The sequence below is a fragment of the Eucyclogobius newberryi genome, unplaced genomic scaffold, assembly GCF_026437365.1.
Source record: "Eucyclogobius newberryi isolate DKJ021-1_F unplaced genomic scaffold, fEucNew1.0.hap1 SCAF_5, whole genome shotgun sequence".
NCBI lineage: Eukaryota > Metazoa > Chordata > Actinopteri > Gobiiformes > Gobiidae > Eucyclogobius > Eucyclogobius newberryi.
Window position 1 is genome coordinate 14,189,379 of NW_027316167.1, and position 20,976 is coordinate 14,210,354.

The following is a 20,976-nucleotide window of genomic DNA, read 5'->3' on the forward strand; positions in this document are numbered from 1 at the left end:
ACTCGTACAATGCGTCTTGGCCGATGACGTAGTTGACGTTGAAACGGTCCATGTTAGCAGCTTTCTTTTCTTTTACAGGTCGAACAACATGGTTTTCAGACTTAAATAGTTAGACCAATTGAGTTGTTACTGAAGCATTTGTTCTATCTATATCCGGTTTTCTCCGGTTCGGACGAAGATGACGGAATTGTCCGATTTATTGAAAAACGAGGGCTGGTAGGTGCCAATGTAGCTAGTGTAATCCTAGCATGCTAACTCACTCTGATGCTATGATGCCAGTTTGATTGAGAGAGGGCAACAACAGTGTTTACACAATTTCGTATTTTAGGTTGCAAATGCTGCAGAGCGGCCTGTTTATTACGTGTGGGAATCCTGAGGAAGCTACACTTATAACATTAATCACACCATTAGCTATTCTAAGCACCGAATGATGCAGTTAGCTTTCGTTTATCTGGAACACCACATATGTCTGAGGTTGACATGTGCGGCACGGATGTTTGCTTTGTGCTCAAGTTAGCTTTAGGACAGCACAGTGTAACTGTTCTCTAATTTATTTTTGATCTAAGGTTGCTCTGAAATGACAATTGAATTAACGCTAGCTAGTTGAGTGTGCAAACAAATTAACATATTTATCTAATGGATAGAGACGAGTAATTACATTAAACATGCATCACACATGTGCATGTTTAATGTACACACTTAAACACATTTGTGCACACCAAATTGTGCAAATGCAAACAGTGAAACAAGGAGGAAGGTATTTAAACGTTTCGAACTCATCCCAAGCTCTCACAAATCCTTTGGCACATTATTAGCATTGACATACATTTATCTGTATTAATTTCCTGGTCTTTAAGGCCTCGAGCTCAGCTTAACAAGCTTTTTCAGACACGAAGGTGAAGCAGGGCGATGTCACTAAACCGCCTATCAGCTCTCGTCCAAATGCGTCATACAATGACTTAACATGGCGCTTTGTTGTTATGTTTAATAATAAGAGAATGTGCGTGCCAGATTGTTTTTTTCCCTACAAAGTTCTACTCTTACAATTAACTTTCTTGGGTGGAAACAGAAATGGGTAATTGGCAGGCAAAAGGAAGGTACCCCAACCTTTTAATATTGAGTCCTGGTTTCCCCTGTGATAAAAATGTACTTTTGTAAATAATTGTACTACTGTTGAATTGCCGTCATCTGTTTCAGATACTTTGTTCTCAATCAAACATAACGTTACTTCAAAGTAACAATATTACGATTAAACCTCAAGACCCACCTGCTAAGACTGCTTTTAATCCAACTTCACTTACAGTTCTTATTTGCATTATTTGTTCCTCAATGTTCTTTAACTCTTCCTCAACAAAAGTATCTTTAAAACATTACTGAAGTAAATGTAACTAGTACTACCCACCTCTGCATCAGTTATATCTTTGTTTTTGTCTTGCAGGTACCTCAGTGATGAAGGCATATCAGATCTCAAAGGTGCTACAGAAAAAGGAACCGCCAGTGACATCATACGCATTGCACTGGATGTAAGTTTTTTCTTTCATTTATTCTTTCTGTAGGCACGTTTCAACTGGTTCTAGTGGTATCCTGACCGTTTGGCCTCGGAACTTTTCGGCACAGTTTAATAGTGTTTTTCCAGATATCCAATTTACGGGACAGAGAACAGGATTTTGCTACGTGAGCACGTTCTCTTAATAAATACAATCTACTTGGTCTAAATAAATTATACTTTTTAATTATGAGGCAGATTAAGACGCACAAAAATATGTTTTACAATTAGCAAGTTTGTGGCAGTTCTGATTTATCGTCAGGTCTTTCTTTTGTTTCACTTCCTAACCACCTTCACCCCATCGCCACATGTCTCTATGTATTGCATTGGGGTTAGCTGATGTTAGAAATATAATATTTTCTGTCTTCTTGATGCAAGTGTTGTGCTGATAAAAGGGAGATCGATGTTGCTAATGTGTGTGAGCTTTGTTTTGTAAAGCATGTGTGCTTAAAGGCGTAATGGATGATTTTTTGGGCTGAAATCTGAGTCTCAGTTCCTCGTGGCATTGGACTGCCGATTAGTCTTGCCACATATCAATCATAGAACACACCTACCGTTCACCTGCAGCCGCGTCCGGCTCGTCCTCCGAGAGCAGCATGTTTCCGCGTGTCTAAACGCATGGATCTGTCATAATATAGTTCCCTCAGTGTACGGGACAAAATTAAGACTGAGAAAGACAGTTCGAGCTGACTCATAAGAGACGGAAATCTACGGGAAACGAGAGATGCGATGGGATCCGTCGCGCTAATAAACAAACGCACGTGTGTGTTGTATCAGTCCGCACGGGGAGTGCGCGTGCAATCGACGAAAAATCGTCCATTACGCCTTTAACATTGAAATGGCCGTCAGTGGGGAAAAAAAGAAATTATTAGGTCGTCTTCTCAAAAATCTTCTTTCAGGAAAGTCTAGAATCTGTGAACACCCCTTTATTTATTTTAACTGTACATCTTTGTAAAGTTGTAGAAAAGTGTATTTTCAGACGAGCAAACAAGGCCACAATAGTGAAACTTACTTGGGAGGAACATGCTAACTCTAAATAGAAAAGGTCACAAGAAGAAGAGGAAAGATTGCTAACCACTAAGTTGTAATCAATCAGAGACATTGTGAGTCATGTTACTGAAATAAGTTTGTAATGTCAAATAGTACTTTATTAGTTCAGCACTTTGGTTTGTGATGCTGTATAAAGTGGGAATGTTACAAATGCACTCACATCTGCATCACACTGACTCACCGTTTCTTTCTAAATATCACTTTGGATTTACAAAATGATCGCGACATTTACAATACTATTCCTGACTGTTTGATATTTCAGATTTATTACTTTCTCACAGGATCAACAACCTGTCAATTTTTATCAATTCAACGGAATATCTTATTTGCTAAACAGAATTGAAACTGGGTTTGCTTTAGTCACTTGATACTCAGGATCAGGTGAAACATTTTGAAACAGCGGTCTTCACAGGTGCTTAACAAACTGAATGACACTGTACTACGCTCATATTTCCTCTGTGCTACTTTTCTCTCTGGCAATAGCTGTAATATTCTGCTCTCAATAGTTCCATTACAGTGTATGGATAAACGAAGGCGGAATTTAAAACATTGTTGGGCATAAGTAAAGGTGGGAGATGTGTCAAAAAATATATAATATAACTTTGAAGATATGCAAAATTAGAATATTGCATGTAAGATATAGAATTAGGACTAGGACTAGTGTCCAGTGCTATATTTGTGACCTACTAGACTTTAACCTCATTTAACATTTACAGGCACATTTGATCACTTTCCTGATGCGTTGTCTGCAAAAAAATGTATCAAGATCATGCAAAAAGATAATTTTATTAATCTGTAATACAAACATCTATTACAACAACATACATTTTATTCTTATTTTTGAATCGGCAATGAGTTGTTGTTTATTTGTGAATTTGCAAGATTATTTGTTTAATCCAGCATTTTCTTTTTTTGTTTTAGAATGATCTCAGGCCTATTGGGAAGAAATACCTACCAACAGACATAAACAGTGGAAAAGTTGAAAAGGTAAGTGCCAGACGAGCTTACTCCAGTCAGTACTGGTACGTACAGCTATGGATGTTCACACCACTGCCACTAGATGGCCCTGATACTCTGACTAACAGTTCAGCAGAGATTCTCTGTTGGAGAATCTCTGCTGTCAGGTGTGCTGTTGTTAGTTGTGCTGTTCCCACACCTGAACAAGGATCGTACTCGAATATTAAGTACTGAATTCTACATAGTTATGATGGTCCATTCATTCACAATTGTTCAGTAGATTGCATGAGACTGGTCACAGGTAGAAGACCTTAAACACAAAAACGCCAAATTAAAGTTACAAAATGTGAAAATAGAGCAAGACTTGGAGCACGAACATCGAAGGTAATTTATAAGTGTAAAAACAAAAGCATTTGTTAAAGCATAACATACATTATGGCCATTCATGTTTTAAACTTGATCAAGCTAAACGTATTACAACTGGATTTTTGAATAATTAATATTTTCATATTTGCAATGACAATGAATTAATCATATTTTAGCAGATGAACTATTAGTGTGCTGTTTCAAAGTATGTGATAAATTGAACATTGTGCGATGATTGTGACTTGAAACTTACCGGCTGTCACTTCACTGATTGGTAGAGAGTACGCAGTTCCGCACAGCAATTTTGGAGGTTTTTGGATGTCTCTGAGTCCCCTTTTCTCTGGCGTGGCATCTTTATCAGCTCCGGTGCACACCGGTCGAGCAAATGTCTGCGTTACTTTAAGAATTCCAGGCACGTGCAAGTGATTGAAGATTGATTCCGCTTGCGCCTTGCAGGGAAAGCAGGGTGACTGGCAACTCGCCACAACATTTGCAAAAAAGACAATCCCACATCTTAAGTTTTAAAGGTGCCATAACATGCTTTTTTTCACGTTTCGTAGTCTATCCTAAGTGTATAATTGATAATATTAAGGGTTGTGTAACACCCATAACATAATAGTTAAGAAATATCACCCAGACCTTAGACCCCCCCCACCAACCCGGAAATGCAAACGGCTTGGTTTGATATTCGCCCCCACCCTTGCGAAGAGCGATCTGGCTCCCCCGTCCAACCCGTGACGTAGTGCCCCGCCCTTAGCTCCGCGCTGCGCCGCTCCTGCCGCGCGACTGAGTGAGAAACGATAGAACTTCAGATCAACACTACTTTGAGCCTAAATAAATCTGGTGTTTATTCTACAGCGTGCGCAGAATATATATATATATATATATATATATATATATATATATATATATATATATATATATATATATATATATATATATATATATATATATATATATATATATATATATATATTAATATATATATATATATATTAATATATATATATATATATATATATATATATATATATATTAATATAATATAATATAAAAAGTCTTATGTCCATCGCGCTCTTATTTCCTGGTTTTTCGGTATCGGATAGAACTTCTCTCCGTTTATTTTCCCGGTTGCTGCATCAATTGCCACATAAACCTAAAACCATTGTGATTATAGTAAAGAGTGCGATATCATTAATGAAGTTTTGGGCCTCTTTGAACTGTGTTTCGTCGTAAATCGAAGCAGAAAAACTCCGGTGCTTGTATTGGGAGACAGCAGCGCTGAGCCGGTGGGAGGCGGGTGGAGAGAGGGGAGGGGGAGGGTGGATGATGACGCGTGCCTGTGATTATGACGCGGTCCTGTGAACACCCCCCGTCAGTTTGGAGATTCGTGGAAAGGAGATAGTCTGTAATATTGCTAAACACTGCGGAAATCAATCAAAAAACAATCTGGGTACATATATGAAGCACAAATAGCAATGTAAGAAGGTTAAAAGCTCTGAAAAGTCGATTTTGCATGTTATGGGACCTTTAACTGTTATATTCAAACTGTTGTAATATGCTAATACATACCATATGCTAATTAGTGCAATTCGGTGTTCAAATTAAGCGATAGTTATGTTCTTTGTTTTCTTAAACCTGACCCTTGTTATTATTCCGGTCTTTGAATGTAACATTTCTGTATGTTCCATTTGCAGTTGGAGGGACCATGTGTTCTCCAGGTGCAGAAGGTGAGGAATATTTCTGCTCCTAAAGACCATGAGGAGTCCCAGGGCGCACCTCGGATGCTGCGCCTCCAAATGACAGATGGCCACACCACCTGTGTTGGGCTGGAGTTTCAACACCTGTCTAAGATAAGGTAACCAAGACCCTCGCCTGCCTGCTCAGTGTGAGCCCTCCAAATGGAATTGTCCTTTTTCTTTTTCTGCATCGGTTCATTAGTTGTTGAGACTTGTTTGAGCTAACCCTGTGCATTTTAAAAAAGTAGACGCTGTAATGTTTTCATCATTGAAGGTCAGATGTGATTCTAATGTCTCCATAAGTAAGCACAGTCTCCTTCACCTCCCCGTCATCACTCTAACCCGACCACATGCCTCCATTTTCCCTTTATCTGCACTTTCCACATTGTGGCAGCTGATCTAACAATTTGCCGCGTTAATTGCATCTCGTCTCAGCAATGGTGGCCTTGGTGACTGCTGCCATGGCGACTGTACAGGTGGAATGGCCGAGTGTGGGCCTGGACTTCCTGATGGGAGCAGAGGAGAGAGCAGAACAAATGCCCTCTTTATGAGCCACACACTCGCTCTGCCAGCAGCAGTGCTTAGTGTTTCTAAACTGTCGGCTGAAGCAGAGTGTGTGAGAGGCAGAGAAGGATGAAATAGATTAGGTGAGCTGTTGGGGATTGCTACAGCGTGTGAGACAGCGATAGGAACTGGTGACACGTCTGTATTAAGCAGCAACAATGATGGCAGTCTCAATAGTGTCATTGTTAGATGTGTGTTCTGATTGAATATACAGTCAAAAGTATGTCTCTGGTGTCTCGTCGGGCATCAGGAGACCAACCCATCTATCCAGGGTTTCCAAGTGAAATGTGTAATTGTTGCTTTTGCGTCCGGCATCGGTGGCTGGAAATCCCTCTAAGTCCTTGTGCCTCCCTAATGAGAGAGGCAGAAGCCTTATCCGACCTGATGAGATAGAGGGGCTTTTAATTTACCATGAGGGCGGCTGCGCAGCTGGGATTATTAATAGTCTCTCCCAGCCTCAGCAGCCCGTCCTCTGGCACTGCTCCATGTCATTTACAAAGTGGTGTGGGTGAAGCAGTCAGTTGTGCAGTCTGGCACGTGACAACCTTTAAAGCATGTTTGTACTTTTATAGGTTAAATGTACTATTGAAGAAAATAAATACATTAAGTTGAATGTGGACAATGCATATTATTCAACATAAATAGGTCAGAGTTGGCACAGTAAATAATTCTTCTAAGTGTATCTGTTCTTCGAAGTCAGATAAAAACATTAAACATGCTCTGGCGGTGTATTCCATAATTTTCTGCTTCTGATTTTTAACTACCGTATGCTGTTTTGTTTCACAGTCTCAACACTCCTCCCGGCACTAAAGTAAAGCTTCTGGGTACAGTTCAGGTTAAGAATGGCCTTCTTCTGCTCGACGACTCAAAGATCAGTGTCCTTGGTGGAGAGGTAGATCACATGGTTGAGAAATGGGAACTTCAAAGGGTGAGCGTGATATTTTCTCTCAAAGATGACTCATCTTTTTCAAAATAACACAATACTCGTGGCATTAATAATGATTTGACATGTTATATCAAGTGCACTCAGAGCTATGCTAATGTTCTGATGTCTCCTCAGCCAGCCTTACCCAGTATAAACCCTCTCTCTTTATCATTCATCCTACAGAGTCTGGCCAAACACAGCAGGAATAACATCGGAGCAGAAGGCGGACCTCCTCCTTTTGTGCCATTTGGTCAGGTACATTCATTAACGAACTGCACAAACTTGAACAACAGACTCCACTCTGGAAACAAACACCAGAAGAATAAATGAGAGAATTGCACTTGCTTATGCTAGGTGACAGATGTATTCTCTAATCTTAACTAACAGCTTAACTAACTGAAGCATGCATGGTATAAACCTGAATGAAATGTTATATGTGCACTGTTGATGTATACTATAACAATTACCGGTTGTTCAATGTATGTCAAGTTGGATAAAATCTGTTCAAATTTCCCTTTTTATATTCAATATTTACAAATAATTATATTCTATTGACCTTTTGAAGTCATACAATTATGATTATTCAGCTTTTTAAAACGCCTCCACCTTAATCATCCTTCACAGTGAATTATTACCCTTTTTCTCATTTGTGATTCTGTTGATCCCAAGTATTTGTAGATGTAGCTTGATTTCAGATTTATATAAGTGGGTTGCATCTGAAAAAACTAAATTTTGGGTGGGTTTTAACCTAATATAATCCCATTTCTTTCTAAATTTAAAAGTCTTGTTTTGGAAATTATATTTTCAGATTTTCAGAGCAAAACAGAGTTTGCATTTTAGGACTTGATGAAGTGAATGCAGATCTGTTTTCTATTGGTAGAACATAATTTGAATCTTTTTAGTTCATACTAAATTTACCATGCAGATTTTTCATTGTTTCATAATTTATATTCTAAATTTACCAAAAATAATGGTTCAAAAGTGTATATGCTGCTAACCGAAATTACTGCCTTGCCATCATTGCTGATTTAACAGTTCAGGTTTTTTTTAAAAAGTTGATAGATATTGTTAATATTCTGTTTCTACATTGAGATACTGTACAAAAAAAACGTCTATTTCCATTATGTCAATTTATTACAAAATGAACATTTTGTAGAAACGTTTGTTACTGTTTTGCCATTTACCATGCCCAGTCCACTATAATAACTTACTGCAGATTGATACGTGCGTTCTCCTCCTTTAGTCCATATTGAGCCGTCTTTAGTGTAATGTTGGGAGCACAGCAGATGGAACTGAACAGAGGATGACTGGTTTTGATGGCAGAGGTCGCAGCTGATCACCTGAACAAATGAGTCATCGTGTCCTCCGCTCCTCCACAGTTCAATTTCCATCTCTGTTTTTGCCAACTCACCACGGATGGTTTCGAAACTCAACACCGCTCTTAATCCAAGCAAAACATTTACAGCAAATTCAAAAGCGGAATAGGGATTTGGTTTCTGTAAAATGATCAAAACATTTTATTATATATTCAAGGTAATGATACCACTTTTCTAAATTCAACAAAGATTTTTTTTCACTATAACAATGACAGTCAGACAATATTTTGGAATTATCAAACATAATTGTGCTAAAATGTCTTTTTAATGCATTAGTTGAGGGTAAAGTATGTGACAAATCTGAAGACTGTAAAATAACCTGCAACAAAAACATGTCTTAATGTTGTTTTGAAAGATTAAACATACATTTGATCCATTTTTATTTTTAAATCTGCCTTTTACTGCTTTTTGCTGCGTTTTAAGATATTTCTTTATGACAACATTCACAATATTATCGCCTATTTAATATATTCCCCACAAAACAAGGACACAACCATAGAACAAGATTTCAAAAAGTATTTTAATAATAACTGCACAGTGTGACAAAACATAAATAAACGAAAAGTCCCATTTCGTCCAAAGTCTTATCAAATATGTCCATTTTCAATATTGCACACTCATAATGCACTGTTTGTGTAGAAGTGTGCCCGGAAGGAGGAACTGGACAGTAGCGAGTTGGACCACAGGAAAACCCTGCAGTCCCAAACTGTTGCCAAAAATGTTGATGAAAATGACGAGTTTGAAAAGCAGCGGTTGGCAGCGATTGCTGAAGTGGCAAAGAGCAAAGAGGTTTGTATATTGTCACCATTTCCACAATGACATTTGATCCTGCGATATTATCTGTGATAGCGCTGGCCACGAATGCTCGGAAGTTTAAAAGCTGCTATAATGTCCATAGATGAATCCTTGAAATGAATGTTTGTCCAACCTGTTTCAGGACATTTAGGCTTGGAAAAATGTCAAATAAATTCAAAACTTTGACTATACATCCATTCTTCTGTATTGTGCTCTTTCGTCAGGGTCCTCGTACTTTTGGCGGTGGTGGGAATGCAGGAAGCAATTTATCCAACACTTCGACCTCTTTTCGAACTCGGGACTCGTTCCAACAGAGAAGACGAGAGAGAGAAGAAAAGCCTGAAAGACCTGATGGCAACTACAGAGAGCTGGTGAGTAGATGATTGAAATAAGTCTTCTTCTGCGATTGAACAACATAATATTGCACCAGAATCTCCTCTATTATTATAGCATGCTCTGGAACATATTTAGCCCAAAGCTCATGGGACCAGCCTGTTTTTCCTCACTAGTATTTTGTATTTGTTTAAATGAAGACAAGATAAGATAAGATAATCCTTTATTGTCCCACATGGGGAAATTCCATTGATGCAACGCAGGTAGATACAGAGATAGATACAGAAGCAATTGGTACCGGAAACATTTAGTTATAGCCAAAACCTTTTTGTTTATGTCTTTTCTTTAATGCGCGCCTTATTTGATATGGCTTGTTTTTATTATTGCTCATCGTTTATGTTGCACCGAATCACCAAATCAAATTCCAAGCCGGTGAATTTTGTTCACTGACGATGGCAATAAACTTATTCTGAAAATATTGAGAATTGTTCATGACTCTCTAAACTTCTAATCTGTGAGCCTTTTTCTGGGGAAATGTACCTATATTTTGCTGTGATTCCTTACGTTCAGTGCTACTTTTATGTTCAGCTCGAATGCAATTAGCACAGCCTTTTCACACACAAAAAGCTATTCCTTTTGTGTCCATCACTTGTAAATACTCTTCAATCTTATAACAAGATGCCTCTCTCTTGCCTTGTCACGGACATGCTTTTTGTTTGCTTTCGCTGTGTGTCTTTGTGCTCAGGTGGACGAGCGCGCTCTCAGAGACATCATGGAGATGGGCTTTAACAGGGAGGCCGCCCGGCAAGCGCTGATGGACAATAACAACAACCTGGAGGTGGCACTTAACAGCCTCCTGACCGGTCAGTGTGGAAACAGGGCAAGCCCCACCGTACCCGAATTTAACAAGTTTCAGCCAAGAGGTCAGTATGCCTCGACAACAACACACAAAAACACACAAATTGTTCTTCTTTTGACCCTGAGACAAATGTAGCGTGGCCTTAGAAGCGCCTTGTTCATGCTGAATGGGGGAGGAGGGAGGGACGGGGGACGGGGGACGGGGGGGAGGAGATGTGAAAAAGGGAGCACTTCAAATTCAAGGAGTGCGTTTAAGGATCACCATCTACCACAAAACACAATCACTCTTTGCCATTTCACTGTGCTCACAAAAGCGCTTTAGAGAGACAGTTGAATACTGGCAGACACTGGTTCTGTTTATTTCAGCTCTCAAAATCCACCCGCGATGTTTGATCACAGACTACCAGTGTGTTTTTACCATTATGTGGTCAAACAAGTGTAAAAATAGGCCATTATGAAAGCTTATATTGGCATGGCTGCAAGTCATTCAGCTTGTCCATTTCATTTTGACTGAAACTTTTTCAGTTTGATTTAGTTTTGTTGTGTCTTTCTTGTTGTTCTTGTTACTAGCCAGGGGTAGAGGAAGGGGTCGATCCAGGAATGATGATTCTGAGGAAGGAGGTGGAAGGCCATCTGCACCAAGCACTTTATTTGACTTTTTGGAATCAAAGATGGGAAATTTCTCTGTTGATGGTGAGTAGTGTCTAGAATGAAGTCGTGCTTCCTTGATATCCCACATTTTAGTTTTAAATTGTGTGAACATTTATAGGTGACATGTTAAGGACTTTTCATCTGTCAAAAGTAAAAAAAAAAAAAAAAAAAATTAAAAGAGTTGATTATGATTGTTATGGCAACAGTTCTTTTTTTTTGTCCAATACCCATAAATGGGAACATAGCTTTATGTATCTGGCAAGTGGCAATAAAGCAATAAATGCAAATGTCAAGTGTAAACGTTGTTTAAATTGTTGCTCAAATTACTTTTTTTATTTGTGGTAATTAAGCACATAATATCACTCCGTTACTTGTTAGAATCTGAATATTCAATTAAAATGCATTTATTATTATTTCACAATAGCAGTTGCCTCAAAGGACGAATGTGTATTTCCTATAAACACTGTTTAATCGGTTTCTCACTAAGGGACAAAACAACAAAACCCTTTGGGGAAAAAGTAGAAACCTCAGAGAGAACCAAATGTTTTATTGCCATTGTCAGAGAACAAAATTCACAAACTAGGAACCTGCTTTGGGCTTGCAACATAAAACGATGAAGAACAAACTATGATAAAATAAGGCATCTTTAAAAAATGAAGGTGTTAAATATGACTAAATATAAAGCATAATGTCACACATTGTTGCTTAACTTGTGGGTACATATTTAATTTAATGACTCATGATTTGAATACATAATAAGTAATTAACTATTTTTACAGAGCCAAAGAGCCATGCACCTCAACGATATGACGGCAAACCAAATTTTTCTAACTCCGACACCTACTCCAAAGGCCCAGCTCAGAGCAGGTTTACCTCCCACAACGACCACCGGCAGCAGAGGAACGACAGACCCCCTCGTTTCCATAGAGACACGGACTTTCCAAAACCGGGCGAAGATCCTGTCTCCATATCCACACCCACGACCACAGCGCAACCTCCGCACAGGAAAGGTCACGAGAGATCCCACGAAGAACAGGCCGCTTCCACTTTCTCCCAAACATTCTCCCGATCTAAGGGACCCCAGAATCCGACGGACTTGAGCGGGTCTTTCCAACACCAGTCGCGGAACGGAGACGGTGTGAACGCAACTCACCGGAAAGGGCCTAAAGACCACGCCCCCGCGCCCAGGATGACCAACAATGCCGCGATTAGCAATGACTCAGAGGGGAAAAGCGGGCCAAAACGCTCTGACAACAGATTCGATGACACAAATCCCAACAACAGGAGGAAAGGAAAAGGGGAACGGCTGAATTTAGAACATTTTGACAAGCCACAGCGGGATAATGGACCGGCTAACTTTAGCTCAAGAGGAGGCGGAGGTAGCCCAGGATTCAATGCAGGGGAGCCATTGTGTTTCCAAAATGGGGACGTTGAACACAAACGGACTGGGCCAATTAAACCGCCGCCAAACTCGAGCGTGCCCCCCAATAGAGACCCTCCCCCCAGGAAGAACAACAGTAACAGTAACAGAGGGTTAAACAGGCGGCAGGCGGGGCAGGGCAGAGGTCACCGACCACAAGAGAGGAGTCATAGTGCTCAACACATTTGGAGACCCGGGGATCATTGTCTAGCCCTGTACTGGGAAGACAACAAGGTAGTTTCACTTGACAAATAACTTTTTTAAAGACAAAATTAAAGCTTCTGTATCAGATTTTTACCAATTTAAGGTGAATAACACACAACTTCAGTTTAAACGATTGGTAGATGTCCAAATTTGTTGTTCACCTAATGCATTCCGAGCATCTTTAATTATTAATTAAGAGTTTATGAGCGGTTTTCACAATTCTCAGCAGACGGAGGCAAGTTTACCGTCACAGTAAAGCTAAGAAACTGCATGCCAACGGTTAATTTCCTGTTTTGCAAAGAAGAAAACGTCATATAGTTAAGATGCAGACAGCAAACGGCAGTCTTATTTTGACCCTAAGAGCTGCGTTTTTACTTAATATTACATGAAACAATTGTGTACTGCCTCTTTAACTACAGTTCAGAAATATCACTTCATACACACTTTCAGGGCACATTTTGTAGGTTTTAGTATTTTTTATTATAGATATTATACTCAATTTAAAAGAAATATGGTCTATGTTCTGTTTCTCTTTGTGTGAAGTTTTACCACGCCAGGATAGACGCAGTGCACCCGTCTGGCTCCACGGCAGTGGTGGTGTTCAGTGATTATGGAAACTGCGAAGAAATCTTACTGGACGACATCAAACCCATTTCGGCTGATGGTCTGGTAAGAAAGGGGCAAGTTACCAATTCAGTTTTCACTTTCGCACACATCTCAACATGTTTTTCAAAGCGTCTTTATAGCTTGGACTAGATAGTTTCTTCTGTTTTCTATTTCTATTCTAGTCTATTTTCGAATTGTCTTTGTTAATAAAATGAATGAATCCCCCTAAATAAGCAATTTCTTCTTCTTTCAGAAATAAATACTCTGAATTTATGAATAAAGATGCATTTTTAAAGTTACTGACATTGAAGTAGTGCAAGTTACAAGTAACATTGCTAGTCTAAAGTTTTTATTTAAAATTTTTCGAAAAGGCAAACATTTACAAATAATATTTTACCCCACCACTGAACGCTCTTTTCCAATTGAATTGACAGGATGAAGAAGATGACTACTACGACAGCTCAATGGAGTTCCGTCCGGGAGGAGACGGTCAGCCCAGGCGGAGCAGACCTACGCAGCAGTATTACCAGCCGCCGAGAGCACGAGACTAACTCTACACATCGAGTGCTCAAATGACAGGTTAGCCAAACATAACTTATGTATGCAGCTCAGTGGAGAAATGAAAAATCTCACTTTTGGAAAGAATGATGTTGGGAGAATAGAGTATCTTAAAACACCATGTCATGTTTACACTATTAGGGAAATACTTGTTGCGGTTGGAATTGGGCCAGTCAAGTAGCGAGTTAAATAAAGAATCGCGAACTATGTATGCAAATTATTTTCAACATTAACACCCCATTATCTAACCACACATGAAACTCGGGCAGTGGAAACAATAGATGGATACCTTTCAAAATCTGAAAGTCCTCAGTCACGTTTATTAGCGACATGCGCCAGACTATGGACGATTTGTACCTGCTACACTTGTTTTGTGGATTTTGTCTTAGTGTTTTCGTCTGTGTCATGTTTATATATAAAAAACATATACCAAAGAAAATTAACATGTATATATTTATGTTCACTGCCCGTTTAGCATGATGTTTAAAATTAGTTTTCAAAGGGGATCGCTATTTCATATTTTTTTATTGCTCCCTTAGAAGCTGTTTGATGTGAGACATTACTTTAACACATTTTTCAGTAAGCTCATATAATGAAGCTTCTTACCTTTCCACAGGCCATGACAATTACTAGATACAGTGGGTTCGGAAAGTATTCGTGTGTGTGTGTGTGTGTGTGTGTGTGTGTGTGTGTGTGTGTGTGTGTGTGTGTGTGTGTGTGTGTGTGTGTGTGTGTGTGTGTGTGTGTGTGTGTGTGTGTGTGTGTGTGTGTGTGTGTGTGTGTGTGTGTGTGTGTGTGTGTGTGTGTGTGTGTGTGTGTGTGTGTGTGTGTGTGTGTGTGTGTGTGTGTGTGTGTGTGTGTGTGTGTGTGTGTGTGTGTGTGTGTGTGTGTGTGTGTGTGTGTGTGTGTGTGTGTGTGTGTGTGTGTGTGTGTGTGTGTGTGTGTGTGTGTGTGTGTGTGTGTTGTAGTATATATATATATATATATATATATATATATATATATATATATATATATATATATATATATATATATATATATATATATATATATATATATATATATATATATATATATATATATATATATATATATATATATATATATATATATATAAGACCTTACAGCTCACGGTGTCGGTGCAAATGAGAATCATGAGGTCAAAGGAACAGCCCAAGGAGCTCCGAGACAGAATTGTGTCAAGGCACTGATCTGGCCAAAGTTACAAAAGAATTTCTGCAGCACTCAAGTTTCCGAAGAGCTCAGTGGCCTCCATAATCCTTAAATGGAGAACTTTGGAACGACCAGAACTCCTCCTTGACCTGGCCGAGAAGAGCCTTGATGAGATACCCAAAGATCACTGTGGCTGCCAGGGCTTTATGGCAGAATGGCCCGACGTAGCCTCTCCTCAGTGCAAGACATGTGAAAGCCCGCATAGAGTTTTCCATAAAACGCATGAATTACTCCCAGACTATGAGAAATAAGATTTAACTTTTTGTTGTTAATTCTAAGTGGTGTGTGTGTTGAGAAAACCTGCTCATCACCTGCCCAATACAGTCCAAAACATGTGTTGCACCAAATCACCAATGCAAGTTTCCATGTTTGTGAATTCTGTTGGCAATAAACCTTTTCTGATTCTGAATAGAGTCCCAACAGTGAAACATGGTGGTAGCATCATGTCATGGGTGTGTTTGTCAGCTGCAGGGATGAGGACGACTGGTTGCAATTGAAAGAACGAGTACAGAGAGATCCTGGAGGAAAACCTCTTTCAGGGGACCTCAGACTGAGCCAAAGGTTCACCTTCCAACAAGACAATGACCCTAAGCACACAGCTAATACATCAAAGGAGTGGCTTCGGAACAACTCTGTGACCATTATTGATTGGCCCAGTTAGAGCCCTAACTTAAGCCCAACTGAGCAGCTCTGGAGAGACTTTAAAGGGCCTGTCCAATGTTCACCATCCAACCTGTCAGAACTGGAGAGGATCTGCAAGGAAGAATGGCAGAGGATCCCCAAATCCAGCTGTGAAAAAAAAAATGCTACATTTGTGTTTTTTATGTCAAGATGGGGTGCTGAGTGTACATTAAAGGAAAATAAAATTGACTTTTTTGATTTTAGCAAATGGCTGTAATGAAACAAGAGTGAAAATTGTAAAGGGGTCTGAATACTTTCCGTTCCCACTGTATTTGTAAAGGGTTATTAACAAGCCTAAAAATACAAACAAATCATGTAGTCATTATGTTAACATGCACAAAGACGTCAGCGTGCTCTGAACAGCCAAACTTAATTAGTCCCTTACCCAAACCTGTCAGACCGGTCTTGCCCCAGTACATGCAACTAAAAGAACCGAATAGGTGCGAGTGGGGCTGAGAAACATTTGAGGTCAACCTGTAATTTAGCAATAGCACTTAAACCTTGCAGCTATAACTGCTTATAAAAACCTACATATCTTATACATAACTATACTTTTGTCAAACCTAGATAATCTTTTTAACATGGAGCATTTGACTTCCGACTTGATAGAATAAGCACGTTGCTCACACAATATTTGTTCTCTAATGCACAAGTAAACACATTGATGCTTTTCACTTTCATTTTAATGCTGTATATCAAAACAAAACCACTCATTGTAGTTCGCTGTGAACCCGCCATAGTTTCCCTTCCCACTGATCTGAAATGAGCGAGTACACATCCAAACACGTGTCAAATATCATCGTGGAATGTTCTTATCTTGTGCAGTTGAACAGCTTCTCCAGTCTGCTCCAGTCTTTATCGGACGGCACTGTTTGTTAGGGACCATTTTCACCTGGTGGTTTAGGGAGAATCGATCCACGGCGCCTCAATCGACGTGTCCAGGTTTCCCTTTGACAATTGATTCAAAAAGGACCAGGCAACGTATCTGCTTTTCCCGCCCGCATGTAAACACCCTGACTATTTCACTGTCTTCAGCTATATTAATGCACTTGTAAGGATTTTTTTTATTTATATTCTTGCAGAGCTTGTCCCACCGCCTCCATGGCAGATTTTGCTGACCACGCACATCCACAGTGCTTCCTGAACTTTAAAGTGTTTGCTTCTGTGGGACACTAAACCTAAAGGGCTTAGACGACACGTCAACTCATAAAAATGATCCCCAAATGAGCACCTGTTGATCTGGTCTAAGACATATCTACTGTACATGTCCCTCAGATTTGTTAACTGGATGCATTCAAAATAAATGTAATGTATTATAAATATGAAGTAGCGGATTTGTTGTTTTAATGTGCTGCTTTATTTTGACAAAGATGAATAAATAAGTCGACAAAGTTGTATGAGTTTATTTGAAGTGACATTAAATGGTTTTCAATGGTAATCTTATGAAACAAAGTGACTCCAGGGGCGACTGGCTTGGACAAGTTTATACTTTTTGATGTGTTCTTGGGCAAGACACTTCACCCACCTTGCCTAGTGTGAATGTGTTTTGTGAGTACATGTTTTGTTGCGATTGGAGGGTCCCGACGCAGAAACGACAGCTTTGGCTTCAGAAGGAGCTGATCACCGCCAGTATCGGTAATGAGAAATGCATGAAATAGTAAAGTAACAATGAGTGTCCTTTTTAAAATGCAATGGAAGAGCTGAAGTTAAAGGGTATTTGGTCGGCCCCAGAGTTTAATTCAATGGCTGGAAAACTCGTCTTCAACTTAAACTACAACATTAGATCATTGTTATTACATAGACACTAATGACTAGGCCTATATGTGTTTGGGTCACATACAGTAAGTCTGCAACTAACCCTTGTTTTAGTAGTTGACAAGTCAAAAGATTTCTATTGTACAGAGACTTTTTAAATCTATTATCAACCAAATAAATGTTAAATTATGGTGATTGCATGCTTCTAAATTGAGAGAATATTTACAAATCTAGTGAAAATAATAAATGCTAAGGTATATAAAGCAAATAGATTATTGTTGAAATAGTGTTGCAATGCACAGTTCAAGAATAGCAGGAGATTTCTATGTAAAGTGCAGCATGGACAGAATAAATAGCAGATTTAGTGGCTTTAGTGTATTATTAAGTGCAATAAGTAGCCATGACATTGTTATGCAGAGTACAGCATGTAGTCAGAATAAATAGCAGGTAAAGTGACTTCAGCGTATGATTCCATTGTGATTATAGGGACAGCTAAAGCACAAACATGACCAATCACATTTATTCAAACAAACAAAGGTTTGTTTGAATTTGTTTTTACATTGTTTTGTAATATATACGAAATGTTGAACAGTTGTCTCGAGATTCTATATTGTTTGATCAACCACAAAATAAAACAATGCTTATCCATCTTGTTTTTACACTACTGGAAATTAATTAAAAATGCATGAATGAAAAAATATTGATTCATTAGTTGTTGAATATGGTTATGGTTGTGGTATACTTCCCTCAGTGGGACCTAATAACAGCCTGTCCAGGTTCTACAGGTGGAAATTAGCACTTGAGCTATAACCTGCGTCTCTCCTGATCAGGTTAATGTATATATTGTGCACTGTCCCTGTTTCAAATAAATAAACTAACGTGTAGAAATCTAAGTTGTAACAAAAATACTGGAATAACACGAACAGAGGCACTGACCCAAACGTGTTCCACCGCTCTAGAATGTCAACTCAAACTTTTAACACCTTCTATAAACACACAAAGCTATAGTCCTGGTTTTATGGATTGGATCTCCGTGTAGACCGAAAGCCAGCGAACGGCCGGGCAGCACCAGCTCATTTGTTGTGTCCTGTGAAGCAAATCCACAAGCGTAAGACAATCTCTTCCCCCTGTAATAGAGATGGCAGCACTGGAGAGATATCATTTTGCACATTACAATAGAAACTGTACCTGCCTCGTCAAGCACTGCGCGCACTAGTGTCCTACCACTTTATGGGCTGTGGCGCTGTGACCGCATGCATTTTCTTTCACACATCTAAGAATGAATCTCCACTTGAGGTACGATTTCACCGTTTCCCGCGGTGGGAGTCGAATGGACAATGGTTCTGGGTTCAGTGGAAAGGTCAAAAGCGCTATTCTGTATCACTGCTCCAATAGATTTGCTTTATTTTCCAACTGAGGGCGCCAAGCAAGCGGCGATGAATAATTAACGGCTGGTAATATGGAAACCTATCCCTTTTGAGAGGAACTGAAAGTGCAGACACGCCGGTCAGATAAGCTTGGCGGATTGATTTTCAATCAGACAAACTGATATTTGGGTGCAAGATCTAAATCCTACTTAGATTAAAGAATACCAGCTGTGAGTTTTATGAATTTCTTCAGTCAATCAAACATAAGGCCATGAAAGAGAAGAAAAAATAAATATTGTCTTGTGCTTCTTGTGTTGTTGCAATCAAAAGAAACTCAAGAAATGATTGTATTTTACTTGCAGAGTTCTTATGAGAGATGCAGTGTCAATAATAGGACTGTGGACATATGTAAGTGTTGAGCAGCAGCTGCTGGTCCATTAACATGGCCCCCCCTGTCAATCTGCCAACTACGTCAATTTATTTTGTGTCTACGCGTACACATATTTTAACACAATAATTAGAAAGAAGATTCCTTACAGGCCTAATGTTTAATCTTTAAAATATAATTCGTTTGATCACTTTTTTGTTTGTTCATTCAAACGTTTGCTGTAATAGGTCATCTTTTTTATGCAAAACTGAACAAAATCAAACAAAAACAGTGAGATGTACATTAACAGGACAAACATATAAAAACTCCCATTAAGATAAATAGGACAAAACAAAAACTGTCCAGTGTCACCTTTTCTTTTAGAAGATATTTTTACACTTGTTTTATGTTGTGTGGCTTTGCATATTGGTTTTAATGGGTACAATTAATCCTCAAATATCTATCGTCAGTGTTTGTTGTGCAACCTGATAACCCCATGTGGCTCAGGAATGCTTCTCGCCTTCATCATGAAAGCCAGACTATTCCCACTCTGACTTCCCCTGTGTGTTTCCCACCTGCTCCAGCTCCTCTCCACGGACTTCATTCAGCGCTGAGGGCCTTTCTGCTGCGTGTACCCAACCTCTCGCCCTCTCGCTCTTGTCCCACTGGTGCTGTCCCATTGTGAGCTGACATATGAACCTTTTCATGCACCACAACATAGACCTCTTGTTTCAGAAAAGTTGCTACCTCCATAAGCCTGGATTATATGTGAGATTCTTTATTCATCCCAAAGGAAATTCAAGTTCAGCTTCAGCAACATTTTCTCAGCGCTTCCCAGTCGCCTCTGTGTCTTAGTCAAAGTTCAAGAGCTGGACCGTGTGTCAAAGCAGTTTGAGGAGAGTAATAGCCCTCACGACAAAAGACTCCTCTGTGTCTCTGTCAGCCTGAGCATCCAAGAGCCTGGTGAACTCTGGTGACACGGGCAGGAACGCTCTCTGCCTCACTCTTACTCCACTCTGTTGTTTTCGGTTTGATAATAACATGAGCCATTTCTTCAGCTTTTCTGACACGTTTGGTTTAAAAAGTCTGCTGCATTTCAGAGGTCCATAGTGGATCCTTTTATTTGATTGAGAAGATTTTATTTTGTGATATTCCGATTTTTTTAAATTGACATATCCTGCTCTGTCAGTGTGGGGATTTGTGCAGCAGTTGAGCCTGCTCTGGAGAAGCTCTGAGTGAGCTTTGAGATGTCTGCAAAGCCTGACTTCTTAAGTCTAGTTGGATATAAAGCAGTAAGCCTGGCTTTTCTGAGATGGTTTGGACCTGATTTAGGGACATGCAACTAACTAAATATGAATACGTTTGAGATTCAATGGTTTATAATTGAGAGTTTGAGAGCCAATTCTCTGTCAGTGAAAGCATGTATTTATGTAGAATTCCAATGACGAGACCAAACTAAGAACGAAGGGTTTGTTCACTCACACGCTTTCAGATTTCAGATTTCTATATTTCTATATTTGGTTTGGTCCCTTCTACTCCTGGTTTAGTCCCAGTTTAGTTATAACTGTGATGTGGTGATAGAGCACTCATTGTGTCTCATTCATGAAATTAATATTAAAAGCCAT

General features: G+C 39.3%; 1 protein-coding gene across 1 annotated transcript; it reads left to right on the top strand.

The window, feature by feature from the left end:
• tdrd3 (tudor domain containing 3) lies at nucleotides 1–17,244 on the top strand. The gene is made up of 14 exons (XM_072465651.1): nucleotides 1–216; nucleotides 1,439–1,523; nucleotides 3,518–3,583; nucleotides 5,617–5,777; nucleotides 7,009–7,150; nucleotides 7,331–7,402; nucleotides 9,163–9,312; nucleotides 9,543–9,689; nucleotides 10,397–10,574; nucleotides 11,080–11,202; nucleotides 11,940–12,814; nucleotides 13,328–13,453; nucleotides 13,825–13,969; nucleotides 16,945–17,244. Exons 1-13 carry the CDS (start codon nucleotides 179–181, stop codon nucleotides 13,939–13,941), a joined length of 2,280 nt encoding a protein of 759 aa, XP_072321752.1. The 5' UTR covers nucleotides 1–178; the 3' UTR covers nucleotides 13,942–13,969; nucleotides 16,945–17,244.
• The last annotated feature ends 3,732 nt before the right edge of the window (nucleotides 17,245–20,976 follow it).